Raw genomic sequence first — 13,278 nt, forward strand, 5'->3', positions numbered from 1 at the left:
GCTGCTCAAACAAGACAACAATCCCAAACACACATCTAATCTGGTTTTATAATAGATTAACATTAAACTTCTGGAATATGGACTTAAGATGGACTATGCTTAACAACCAGGTCTGTGTTGATGACCACACAAAACCTCTGTTCGAGGTGCAACTTGCTAAGGAAATTGTAACCAAATATTAGTGAGAGTTTATGCATATATTTTAGCCTAAATGTATAAATTGGACCATGTGTGGTTTAGAGGTAACAAATTCAAACTATTATTTTTTTTACAAAATACTGAAGTTGTATGCTGTATTATCAGGCCATTGTGGACAAAAATCAGCCCAAATTAGTGATTTAAACCTGAAAATGAATGTCACATTTATAGCTCTGATGAGTGGATGTAAATGTCTGACCACAACTGTAACTGTATCCTAGGTTAAACTTACTAGCTCATACAAAAACATCCTAATTTATTTCAAGTGTGTTCAAAGTTACATATTGTATATGTTTCAGAAACTACAGAGTAGTGCTAGACAATTTGTAATACCATCATTTTCATTTATAGGGACAAATGATGTTCTATAGTCTCAGGATTTGTTTAAAGAAGAAAATTATTTTAAAATGTATTTACAGTTTACTGTATTTTATTATGCCTGGCTTAAAACATTTAATTCTTAAAGAGTTTACAATTAGGATGTAAGTGAAAATGTTTTTTTTCTTTACTCTTTTAATGTACATTTTTCAACTCTAAACATTTTAAACCAAATGAATCACAGTTTGAATCATTTTCCCAAGATATCAATTTGAAAAAACGGAAGATAATGAGTAAAAGTGTCTTCCGCATACATTCATTTGGCAGCCTTACCTTAGTTGAGCGTCCCTAAGAATTTCAAAGGGATGGGTCTGTGCCAACATCTGAGATGTGACCACTGAACAATTAAATGTTTTGGGACTAATAACTGACGAGCTGTTCAAAGGTGCTACTTATCTAAAATACACTTAAAGAGGAAATTTTAAAATGAAACTATAGGGACCTCATTATCCACTGGTGCTGACATACTTCAGAGCTGCCAGTTTGTAAAAAAACAAGGAGTCAGTGTTTAGAGATGTGTTCATTGTTAAGAGGAAGTAATTCCTACACAAATTTATACTGAAAGCTTAAGATTTGACTATTAATGATTCCAAAATTACAAAGGTGTTACAGGCCAGAAAAGAGAAGAGCTGATAGTGAATTATGAGACTTGGTAAATTAATGGGTCGTTCCTTGTTCATTAAGTTAAAGTACTTGAAGTCGGGGGCAGCATGTTCCAAGCAGGGTGCAAGATGTATTCCTAAGGAAAATGTTTCTGTACCAATGCTTTTTCAGGCCAGATACTATGCAGATGCCAAAAAGCCCATGATCCTAATTTGAAACAATGCTTGGTGACCACCCATAGACTTCAAAAGCAAACCCTTGATTGATTTATCATGCAAGTCCAATTCAGAACTCCTGTTGAATGTGAGTTTTTCCACACATCTCCCTAAACAGCATTTGTTTGGCTATATGGTTTCTATGAAAGCTTAAAGTAATCAAACTCAAAAACTGTAATTACACAATTATGTCACGTTACAATTATAAACCTTTATGTAAAAGAGAAATACAAAAGTACATAATTGTGAAGTGAAAATCTTTTTTTCAAATAAAAAAGTACACTGACCCTTTCTTCTGACACCACTAAATTAAAAATGACAGCCATTATTCAGAGGCCAATCAAAGGACCTATTGGCAGCTAGCTTGCACTGCATATCACCCCACCCCTTCTTTGCAACATGGTAGTGGGGATGCTTTCCTTCAGCAGGGACAGCAAAGCTTTTCAGTTGACACAGGATGGCTGAATACAAATGCATGTCACCTTTAACAGCATTTTTTTTGGAAAAAAAAAACTATGCTTTTCACCCCATAATTATTCACTACCTTCTGTTGACCTTTCACATAGATTGTTTTCCCACAGAAGTTTTTTTGTGACAAGGTTGACAAATGTGGTGAATTCAAGGGCAATGAAAACGTCTGCAAGGCAGAGAAGATACATTTAAGACTAAGTAAGAATAATGTATTTAATATTAACATTATTGAACAAATGTTAAACCAACATTCACAGTTTAATTATCTGCAGATGTGAGTTATTTATGTTTGTAAGGCATTTTTCCTTTGTAACTTGGTGATTTATTGTCAAGGACTTCTCTAATTTGTTGCCAAAGCTAAGCAAATACAGAGTTATACTTAACTCAGCATTGAGAAACAAGAAATGGAACCAGTCCATGACCATTCTTTTTTATAATCCCAAATAAAGGGCAAAGCATGTAAGATGTTTAGAAAAAAAGTCCTTTGTTTCGAAATCTGCATGCAATTCTCCCAGTACACACAACAGAGATAGCTCAATTTTGAATGAAAGCAGCTCAAAAGTACACAACTCACTGCACATCACAATTATTAAATCTTTTTCTCAGCCTGACATAAAGTGATAAAAATGATTAACAAGACTCCGACAGCTGATTTCCTCCTGTCTAAAATTCATTCAACACTGAATTCAAATAAAATTAAGTGATTGTGCTTTTATAACCAAAGTAGGACATATAATACAGAGACAAAATGTACATCACTTGAAAAAAACAACACTATTATATAAAATTCTGAAGCACTTCTGTGGCAGTAAACAATTTACAAGATGGCTGGTAATGACTGTAGTTTAGTAACAAAGAAAGAACAAGACAACAAACAAACAAACAAACATCACACAAACCGCGTCGAGCAGTCGCCACGAGCAACACTTTTGTATGCGCTGATATCCGACATCAAATGTGCACTCAATATATTTTCAGCTGTTCAGGAACCTGAATGCTGGTCATAATCAAAAAAAGTCCACCATTTAATATGAGAGCAATCGTTTAACACCGAATAAGAAATTAAAAGTAAAAAAAGGATGTTGTGCAGTATTTTAAGAGTTTATGTCCATGTTTTAAAAGCCATAGTCCTTGGAGATCACTGCAGTATTTTCATCCTGTGCTTCCAAAGCTTCTTAAGTTTTTAGAAACTGCAAAGATAAAAACAGACACGTGAGTTTTAGCTTGACTAGATGTTGAAATCATGGAAAACAGGAAATATTTTGCAGTATTTAATGGCTGGTTTATGTTTACCTCTTCCGCCTGTTCTGTGAGGGTGACCTGCTCTTCCTGTTTGGTCCTTGAGCCTCCACATGACTGAAGGTTTGATGAATTACAGCCCGACTCCCTCTGAGCCTGACCTGATAGAAAAGACGGACGACTGTACAAAAGTACGTCCCCAAATTCTGAAGAAGGGGTATAAAGACAAACAGGCAAGCAGGAAATTAAAACAATTGCCTAAAGTTTTCTGGGTGGACTAATGGCAGTATGCCTGCTCCTTGAACTCTTGCCACATTTTGTCATTTTCAAACCACAAAATTAGATTGTGAAGTGGGAGGAAATTAAACATGGTTTCTAAAGGTTTTACAATTACTATTCTGAAAAGTATGTTGTTTTAATTCAATTCTCGCCACAGATGTTCAATTAAATTTATAAGCTTTGATTTAAACCCCTTCCCTCTAGGTCTGATTGTACGTTTAGGGCTGTTGCCCTCCTGAAAAGTGAACTTTTGTCCCAAGTCTTTAACCGGGATTGCCCTGTAAATAGCTCCATCCACCTTCCCATCAACTCTGAGAAGGTTTACTGTCACTGCAGAAGAAAATCACCCCCACAGCATGATGCTGCCATCACCATGTCTCATTATAGGGATGTGTTTGGGGCAATGTGCACCATTAACTTTCATCCACATAAAGCCATGGAGACCATATGATAATTAACAAAAATACAGGCTAGAATACAACAGTTTTGTTTTTTAATTAATCTATATACTGTCATGTGTTTTATTTTGTGAAGTGAGTTACTGAAATAATTTAACTTTTTAATATTATTCTAATTTAATGAATAGGTTTATGTGGGAAAAACAAATGCATCATTTTACCTCCACTTCACAATTTTGCACTGTGTTGTTCTATCATATCCTGCAGAATGCTCGTAAAATACAATGAATTTTCTGGTTGTAATGTGAAAAACTTGGGGTCTGAATACTTTTACAGGCCCCTGTATTAAAAACATTTCAATATGGGCACAGTAATCCATTCTATACCTGAATGCTGTCGGTTTTTGTTGTTTCCTTTAGCCCCTTGTTGAATCTTGTCCATTTCCTGACTCTCTCTCTGCTCAAGTGCTCCATCTCTGACCCTGTGAGTCCCGGTGCTGCCTCGTCTGCACCGGCCCTGCCCAGAGCCCATCCGTGGCAGAGTTGCCCCCCTCACTTTGTGGTCACCATGGGACGTCTGGCTTGTGAAATTTAGAGGCATGCAAGAGTCTGGGAAAAAGTAGAACAAAACAAACTACACTGTTAGCGCTACCGAGATGTACGCAGTAGCAGATTCCATCCTTTGTTCTGACTTTACCATCACTGAAGATATCTTTGGATTGATAGTCCTGTTGTCCAGACTGGTTTGGTTTATGGCGTCTGGGCCTTTTATGTGTTACTGCAGGACTCATGTTGCTGTCCGTTGACATGGGGCTGCTTGCTCGCTGGTGCCGCTGACCTAAATTCATGAGAAGATTTCATTGAGCATAAAGGTTTAAACCGCTCACAATGTTGACACCAATTTTAGATCTTATTTTAAAGATTTATGAAGTCTTAAATAGGTATTTTGATATTTTGTAAAAGGACATCATCTTCTTAACGGAGGGTTGAGGTTCTATTGCTCTTAATTGAAGATAAGAAAACATCATGGATTTGGTCTTGCTTGCTTATGTTCCCAGGCACCAGCAAACCTAGTTTAACATTTACATTAAACACTGTGCATAAGGACTTGGATAGAGATATCATCATATTAGAAACTAACAAGTGAAGAGTAAAACATAGGAGCTGGATGCAGGACAAACAAAACGTCTGTCTCACCTGGCACCTCTGAGTGCCTGCCCATGCGCAGGCCTACAATATCCCTTGAAGAGGCAACTGCCTGGTTAAAATCACCATCCGTGAAGAAGGATCCCTCTGAGGTGCTGACAACACTGGACCTGCCCGATGAGATGTTGTCCTCCGACGCAGAGCCCCAGCTGTTAACCATGGACCCCGTGACCGATCTGTCCAGGTCCCCCGTGCTGGAGGCTGGGGTCTGCTCCAGACCTTGCAGGAGCAGCTTGTGCGGAGAGATGTGGTACGGCTGATGTTTGTGCTTCAGGTGGTGCTGGGATCGGCTGTAGAGATTTTCCGACAGTTCAGTCTCTGTCTCCTCGTCAACCTGCTCCTCATTCTCCTCCGGTCCATCTGTGTCCAGTATTGAGCAGTAGGTGTGGGTGAAGTGTTCAGCTCCATCCTGCTGGCCGTTACTAAGGTCTTCCTGTGATGGAGTGGCAGGCAAGCAGGGCACTTCAGTAGCAGATGAAGCTGCTCCTCTGACTGGTGGAGTGGGGCAGCTGTTGATTCTCTCCTCTGGATCAAAGCTTAAAAGAAATTTATGTTTCTGTTAATTATGACGATTTTCTACTTTAATTACACTAATGTAAAAGCAACATCTAAGATTATAATATTACATCAGACTAACAAAAAAAAAAACATTTTTAATACAGGAAAGCACACTTAATGAAATATATATTTAATATCTGCTTAAGGTTATTTTCAAAAGGTATGTTTAATCTGACAAACAAGCCTCAGCAGAATGCATATTCAAATTTTTTGAATATGACTTTATTTCCTATGAAACCCTGCAATTTTTATGCAAGAGTGTGTGCTGCATCTTTTGCCTTATTTTGTACCTCCTCTCCATGGGCAGACTATACGCATCACAGTCCCAGACATTAGGATGAGGATCAGACAAAGCATCCCCCCAGCTCACAGCATTGTGTTTGGGAATCTTTTGGGGCCGCATTCCTTTCTTTTGATTTTGACTCCCTGAGAAGAGCACACACTTGAAGTAAGCACAGACCAGCTCTCAATAATATTAACGCAGTGTACTAGAACAGATGATGGCATCACCTGAGGTGCTGTTGCTGCCTTTGTCTGAACTCTGGTGGGAGCCTCCTGTGCTGTGGTTGCGGGTCCGGTTGTATGGTATGGTTTTCGGGTGGATCATACCCTCGCTTCCCTGCAGATCTGGAAATATAATGACATTCTAACATGCCTCATTTTTCTTTTTACTTTTACACAATAAAAAAGCACATTTGATTTTGCTACATACCGTTAGAGTTCTGCTTAGTTGTGCTATGCTGCATCAATGCTGCCATCTCCTTGGGTATCGGAGGCAGGTTGGGGGGCTGTTTCCAGCAGGGTATATCCAGACACTCAGCTGCACAGCCACCAGCAGCCACCTTGTTCTTAATGTTGGCCTGAATGAGCTGTGTGGTGGCATATGGTATGGGCTCATATGTGCCTGACGAATCTCCTCCTGGGCTTGCATAGCAAAAGTTGGAGTTGTTGAATGTTTTAATCTCAGTGAGCTTGTTGGAAAGGTTCACATCACTGTATATGGGGGTCTCAGAACCAAGCTGTCCGCCTTGTTTGTTTTCGGGATGGCTTCCATAGTTGGCGATGCAGTCAGCTGAGGAGGGGAAACAAAGCAGCACATGAACAAAGCAATAACACAGGAAGCTATAAATCTTTAGGCATTGCTGCAAGGTGTTGATGTTTTGTTAGTAACACAAGCTGTATTTCAGAAGCTTCTACATGAGCTATGAGGTGTTTTTTACACTAACCTGGCTGGCTGTATGTTGTCATGTTACTGTCACTCGTGCCATTGCCATTATTACAGCAGTTGATGCTGCAGTCTTTATGATTGGCACTTGCATTTGGCCAGTTGTCTGGCAGCCAGAGCTGGTTTAGAGGCTCACCCATGCTGAGAGGGACAGGTCTGCAACAAGGAGGACCACAATGCTGTCAATCCAAACCCGCTGACATTTTTTACACATAAGAACCGAGCAAAAATGCAATGGATGCCGAGACAAGTTTAAGCACAGAGAGACATCTCCCCCTAGTGTTTCCAAAGTGTAGCTGAAATTCTTCTTATAGTCTTTATGTAACAACATACGACAAAAATATCAGTCACCTGCCAGCGCCGCACACAGAATCCCCTCTTTGATATGCCACTGAGAAGACAAAAGCAAAAAAAAAAAAAGATACAACCTTGATGAGATGAAAAATGTGAGAAAGTGCCAACAGTGAATGCAGCCATGAAAGGCAGGTAAAGAGTTGGTGCAAAAATATGAAGTCAAGTCTGCACAGTGCACACTTCAACACACGCTTCCATTCCTTTAGGGTAAAGTATGTCTACCTTGATTTACAGGTGCATCCAAAAGGTGAATCATTCCTCATGATTCTGATTTTGTCTATTGTTTTTATTCACAGAGAACAAAGATGGCTCAGAAATCTTACTTCTATATTTCTTTATCAATGTGCACGTGAAAATTACAACCCTAAATGACTCCTGTTTATCACCAGAATACCATGGAGTGAGCAAAATATAAACATCATAAAGATTATTTAAAGAGAATGAATGCATCTAAATAAAAGATCCTCTGAGATAACGGCTGGGGACCAGAATGAGCTGATCTTTTGCTTGCCCAGCCCAGACTGTTGATTATGTGGTCTGAAAACAAAAAACTATTTCTTTCTGATCACTGAAAGTGCCATACATGAGCGCCATCAAATGACAAAAACACTTTTTGCTGTGGAGTATTTACAAACAGAATACAACTCAGTTGGTGAGCTTTGGGTATTTTTGAGGTATTTGAAAATGATGTTAAAGAAAACACAAATGTCTAAGAATCTACAAAAAACTATTTCTTCTGAGGCATGTTTGTTTATTCAAGCTGCCACAATGGGGAGTAAGATATTAAAAAAAGGAGACTAAAAGTTTAAAATATAAGTGAATTACTGTGTGACTGCAAAACTGTTACTCAGACTGCTTTTGCTATTGAGAATATGATGTGAAACCGTCTCTGGTCCTAATAAAAATAATCACTAAACACTCATGAGAGAAATGCAACTTGAGGCTTCTGTATAATTACAATAAATGATTTTAAAATATTATACCAATCTAACTTATAACAACAAATCAGACATTTACAAGCACATACCTGTAGGTGTAAAGGTAAAAGATGGGACTGTGGAGAGAGAGAAAATGAATGAGTTTGAGACACAATAAAATCATGAAAAACTACTCTTATGGTCAAAAAGAATCACTACTGGGTGCTCTTAACAAACACCTTTTGACATGTACATGCATTAAAATATAAATTAAATGCCTTTTCTGCAAATGCTGTTTCTCTTTCTAATTTGAGTCTCCAGGTAAAGGTTAATGAGGGGGGCAGCCTGACAGACAGCAGAAATATTGTGGCAGATATAGACTTGACAGCTTGACAGCTCTGTGCCTCTAAATACTGTGGTGCACTGACAAAATGACACTCTACAAATATGCGATTAAAGGTCGCTGAATGTCTATACAGTCTACAATGCAAATATGTCAAAGGATGATTAGACCACAGAATATTTCCCCCCTTTGGTCTGACCTGATTATCAGCCTCTGAAGATTGTCTTTAATATCACTGCAATGATTACTTCTGTTGTGTGGTGGCAAAATGTCTTTGTTTAATGCCCACTCTAACAATATTATCTACATATGCGCTACAAAAGGTAATGTTATTACCTTTCTTTAATACACTAACCCTACAAACATAAGAACATTCATTCTTTCATGTGCTAGTCTAAAACAGTTAAAGAACACACCCTTCCGGATGCCCGTGTATGTGCTGCTGACACCACTCCTCTTCTTACGGTGACGGTAGAGCCACACACTGAAAATCATGAGGATCAGCCAGCAAGTGGCGCCAATGCCTGCGATAAAAGCTGGCTGCTTCACCACCTCTGAGATCTGTGATAAAGTGCCTCTTTTGTCACTAACGTCCATCATCTGGCCTGCAGAATCTAATTGTTAAAAGCAGAAAGACAGGTTCAAGCACCATGTACAAAAAAAAAAAAAAAAAGTATTTGGTGGGTGCATAAAAGTTGCAGGAAAAAAATGCAAAAATAAATACATGGAAAGCTAGCTACAAGTCAAGGAAAGTTGGTTGCATATATGAAAAAAAGGATGAAAGAGACTGAAACTTTAGAAAAACTTCCAACTAAATGCAGCTTACTGGTCAGCTACTCTGTTTAGGAGCAACACTTAATTACCTAATTGAAAGAAGGCTACGTCACTCTTGACTCCGGGCCCAGCACCATTGCTTGCCGCTACTTCTACACTATAGCGTATTCCTGGAGCCAGACTGGGAATGAGCACAGAGAAGGTTGAGCTATCCACCGACTGATTCACATGGTAGCGGCTTTCATTACCCAGGCACCAGATCTGTGAAAAATACAGTGAATGACAATGTTTGCAAGAAGGACACATTCAACAACACAGTGTGATGAAAAGTACAGTATACAGGTCCTTCTCAAAATATTAGCATATTGTGATAAAGTTCATTATTTTCCATAATGTCATGATGTAAATTTAACATTCATATATTTTAGATTCATTGCACACTAACTGAAATATTTCAGGTCTTTTATTGTCTTAATACGGATGATTTTGGCAAACAGCTCATGAAAACCCAAAATTCCTATCTCACAAAATTAGCATATTTCATCCGACCAATAAAACAAAAGTGTTTTTAATACAAAAAACGTCAACCTTCAAATAATCATGTACAGTTATGCACTCAATACTTGGTCGGGAATCCTTTTGCAGAAATGACTGCTTCAATGCGGCGTGGCATGGAGGCAATCAGCCTGTGGCACTGCTGAGGTCTTATGGAGGCCCAGGATGCTTCGATAGCGGCCTTTAGCTCATCCAGAGTGTTGGGTCTTGAGTCTCTCAACGTTCTCTTCACAATATCCCACAGATTCTCTATGGGGTTCAGGTCAGGAGAGTTGGCAGGCCAATTGAGCACAGTGATACCATGGTCAGTAAACCATTTACCAGTGGTTTTGGCACTGTGAGCAGGTGCCAGGTCGTGCTGAAAAATGAAATCTTCATCTCCATAAAGCTTTTCAGCAGATGGAAGGATGAAGTGCTCCAAAATCTCCTGATAGCTAGCTGCATTGACCCTGCCCTTGATAAAACACAGTGGACCAACACCAGCAGCTGACACGGCACCCCAGACCATCACTGACTGTGGGTACTTGACACTGGACTTCTGGCATTTTGGCATTTCCTTCTCCCCAGTCTTCCTCCAGACTCTGGCACCTTGATTTCCGAATGACATGCAGAATTTGCTTTCATCCGAAAAAAGTACTTTGGACCACTGAGCAACAGTCCAGTGCTGCTTCTCTGTAGCCCAGGTCAGGCGCTTCTGCCGCTGTTTCTGGTTCAAAAGTGACTTGACCTGGGGAATGCGGCACCTGTAACCCATTTCCTGCACACGCCTGTGCACTGTGGCTCTGGATGTTTCTACTCCAGACTCAATCCACAGCTTCCGCAGGTCCCCCAAGGTCTGGAATCGGCCCTTCTCCACAATCTTCCTCAGGGTCCGGTCACCTCTTCTCGTTGTGCAGCGTTTTCTGCCACACTTTTTCCTTCCCACAGACTTCCCACTGAGGTGCCTTGATACAGCACTCTGGGAATAGCCTATTCGTTCAGAAATGTCTTTCTGTGTCTTACCCTCTTGCTTGAGGGTGTCAATAGTGGCCTTCTGGACAGCAGTCAGGTCGGTAGTCTTACCCATGATTGGGGTTTTGAGTGATGAACCAGGCTGGGAGTTTTAAAGGCCTCAGGAATCTTTTGCAGGTGTTTAGATTTAACTCGTTGATTCAGATGATTAGGTTCATAGCTCGTTTAGAGACCCTTTTAATGATATGCTAATTTTGTGAGATAGGAATTTTGGGTTTTCATGAGCTGTATGCCAAAATCATCCGTATTAAGACAATAAAAGACCTGAAATATTTCAGTTAGTGTGCAATGAATCTAAAATATATGAATGTTAAATTTTCATCATGACATTATGGAAAATAATGAACTTTATCACAATATGCTAATATTTTGAGAAGGACCTGTAGATGTGTTATTTTTATACCTTGTATTCCTGAATAATTCCGTCCTCTCCTGCCTCTTGAGGTGGCTTCCAGGAAACAAGGATGGCAGTCCCATTGGCATCGCTCTTTGTGACTGTAACACCCTGGGGGGCTCTTCTCGGGGCTAAAACATTGATAGAGACAGTTGGCTACAGAGACATGAAGGAAGACTTATCTGATATGTCTTTGCACACTAAATAAAGCAATGCATTATTTCTCTATTGACAATGCATTTTCAATAATACAAATATATACAGAGCCATTCAAAAGTATTTATACACATTGAACTTTATCACATTTTGTCACATTACAACCAGAAACTTTAATGATGTTTATTGGGGTCTTATGTGAAAGACCAACACAAGGTATGACTCAATAATCTTACTAATAAAAACCTAGAACACATGGCGTGCAAATATATTTATAGCCGCTCTACTCTAATAACCCTAAATAAAATATAATCTAATCATAATCATAACCATCTGTCTACGTGTCAATTAATCATAAACTAATGACATAAAGACCAATTAACACATCCGACACCTCAGGGATGCAGTTGTGGAGAAGCTTAAAGCAGGTTAGATCATAAAACAATATCTCAAGCTCATGGAGCACTGTTAATTCCATCATCTGAAAATGGAAAGAGAGTGGCAACCCCTGTAATCCAACCAAGACATGGTCTTACAGGCAAGACTAGCATTTATCAGAGAAACAACCAAGAGGCCCATGGTAGCTCTGGAGGAGTTGCAGACATCCACAGCCCAGGAGGGAGAATCTGTTAACAGGAACATTATTACTTGCTCCAAATATCAAGCCTTAATGGAAAAGTGGCAAGAAGAAAGCCATTGTTGAAAAAATGCGATACAAATCCACTTTGCAGTTTGTCATACTGCCTCTAAGAGGTGGCAAACATGTCGAAGTAGGTTATCCGGTCAAAAGAGATCAAAATAAACCTTTTGGCCTAGAAGCAAAACACGTTCTGTGGCGCAAACTGACACTGTGCATAGCATTTACACAGTGAAAGTGTGGTGTTCGCAGCATCATTCTGTGGGGGTGATTTTCTTCAGCATATTCAGCCCTTGAAGTTGATATGACTTACAGAAATACAGGGCAATGCTAGGTAAGGCTGACTAGCATAGACTAGAGACAAATAATCATAGCTACTATAGCTACTAATTTAGATTAAAAAAAGATTGGAAATTTTCTGTGCACAGATGTTCTCCATTCAGTTTCTCCGAGACTGAACAATTTTTCAAGAATTTGCAAAAATATCAGTCTTTAGATGTAAAAAGATGGTAGAGACATATTTCAAAAGACTGTCAGCTTTTATTGCAGTAAAATGTATATCATCAAAGTAGTTTCACTTGAATCCCTTTTCAGATTTTTATTTTCCTCCTACTTCACAATTGTGCATTCTTTTTTGTTTGTCTATAATACAAAATCTATATAACATTAAAAATTGTGGCTGCAAAATGAGGAGAAAATGTTCAAAGGTTATGAATACTTTGCAAGGCTCCATAGTTCTCGCAGGATTGTTTTGTTTATTTTCAAAGATATTGTACTAAAAGTTACCTTCTTCCAATGTCCTGACCACCTTCACCTCACTGTCAGCTCCTTGGAACTCATCAAAGAAAGGTCGCACTTTGAACTCGTAGATGCATCCCTTCTTTAGCTGACTGATCACCACCCCGTCTTCTGGCAGGGCACGCACCTCCAGAATAGTCCAGTGCGATTCTGGCTGCCCGTGCTCAACAGACACCCTGTAAAGCACCTTGTAACCCTGGATGTAAGGGGACTGCTGTTCGACCTAGGGAGATGCAGCAGCCAAACATGCATTATAAGTGCTAAGCCTGTGATCACATGACCCATTGAGTATAAACCAGTACAAAATCTTGGTTTGAGTTAAAATGTTTAAGCGAAAACATACACTAAGTAGAACTGGTGAGTTACTACATCTTGTAGGAAGGATATATTAAAACCTAGTAACCTAATTTCTCCTATTAAGTTCCACATATGAAATGTGAATTATCTGTGTGAACCACAATCTGAGGTCATTAATAGTTTCCACTCAGCATGGTTTGAGAAAAAATAAGCAAGAAGAAAACTAAGCACTTTCCATTATTATTATTCTTATTATATATTTTTATGGGAAAA

General features: G+C 39.2%; 1 protein-coding gene across 1 annotated transcript in view; it reads right to left on the reverse strand.

Moving 5' to 3' along the window:
* Positions 1–2,064: 2,064 nt before the first annotated feature.
* Positions 2,065–13,278, reverse strand: part of LOC124876269 (roundabout homolog 1-like) — a 155,399-nt gene continuing 144,185 nt past the window's right edge. The window contains exons 15-29 of the mRNA XM_047378911.1: positions 12,697–12,931; positions 11,127–11,248; positions 9,247–9,418; positions 8,800–8,997; positions 8,151–8,177; positions 7,121–7,160; positions 6,771–6,925; positions 6,257–6,616; positions 6,055–6,171; positions 5,835–5,970; positions 4,978–5,522; positions 4,478–4,618; positions 4,168–4,389; positions 3,159–3,310; positions 2,065–3,055 (exon numbers count right to left, since the gene is read on the reverse strand). Coding sequence (XP_047234867.1) covers positions 3,041–3,055; positions 3,159–3,310; positions 4,168–4,389; positions 4,478–4,618; positions 4,978–5,522; positions 5,835–5,970; positions 6,055–6,171; positions 6,257–6,616; positions 6,771–6,925; positions 7,121–7,160; positions 8,151–8,177; positions 8,800–8,997; positions 9,247–9,418; positions 11,127–11,248; positions 12,697–12,931 — 2,637 coding nt within the window. The 3' untranslated portion in view covers positions 2,065–3,040. The remainder of the gene's footprint in view (positions 3,056–3,158; positions 3,311–4,167; positions 4,390–4,477; positions 4,619–4,977; positions 5,523–5,834; positions 5,971–6,054; positions 6,172–6,256; positions 6,617–6,770; positions 6,926–7,120; positions 7,161–8,150; positions 8,178–8,799; positions 8,998–9,246; positions 9,419–11,126; positions 11,249–12,696; positions 12,932–13,278) is intronic.

The sequence above is a fragment of the Girardinichthys multiradiatus genome, chromosome 11, assembly GCF_021462225.1.
Source record: "Girardinichthys multiradiatus isolate DD_20200921_A chromosome 11, DD_fGirMul_XY1, whole genome shotgun sequence".
Lineage (NCBI taxonomy): Eukaryota > Metazoa > Chordata > Actinopteri > Cyprinodontiformes > Goodeidae > Girardinichthys > Girardinichthys multiradiatus.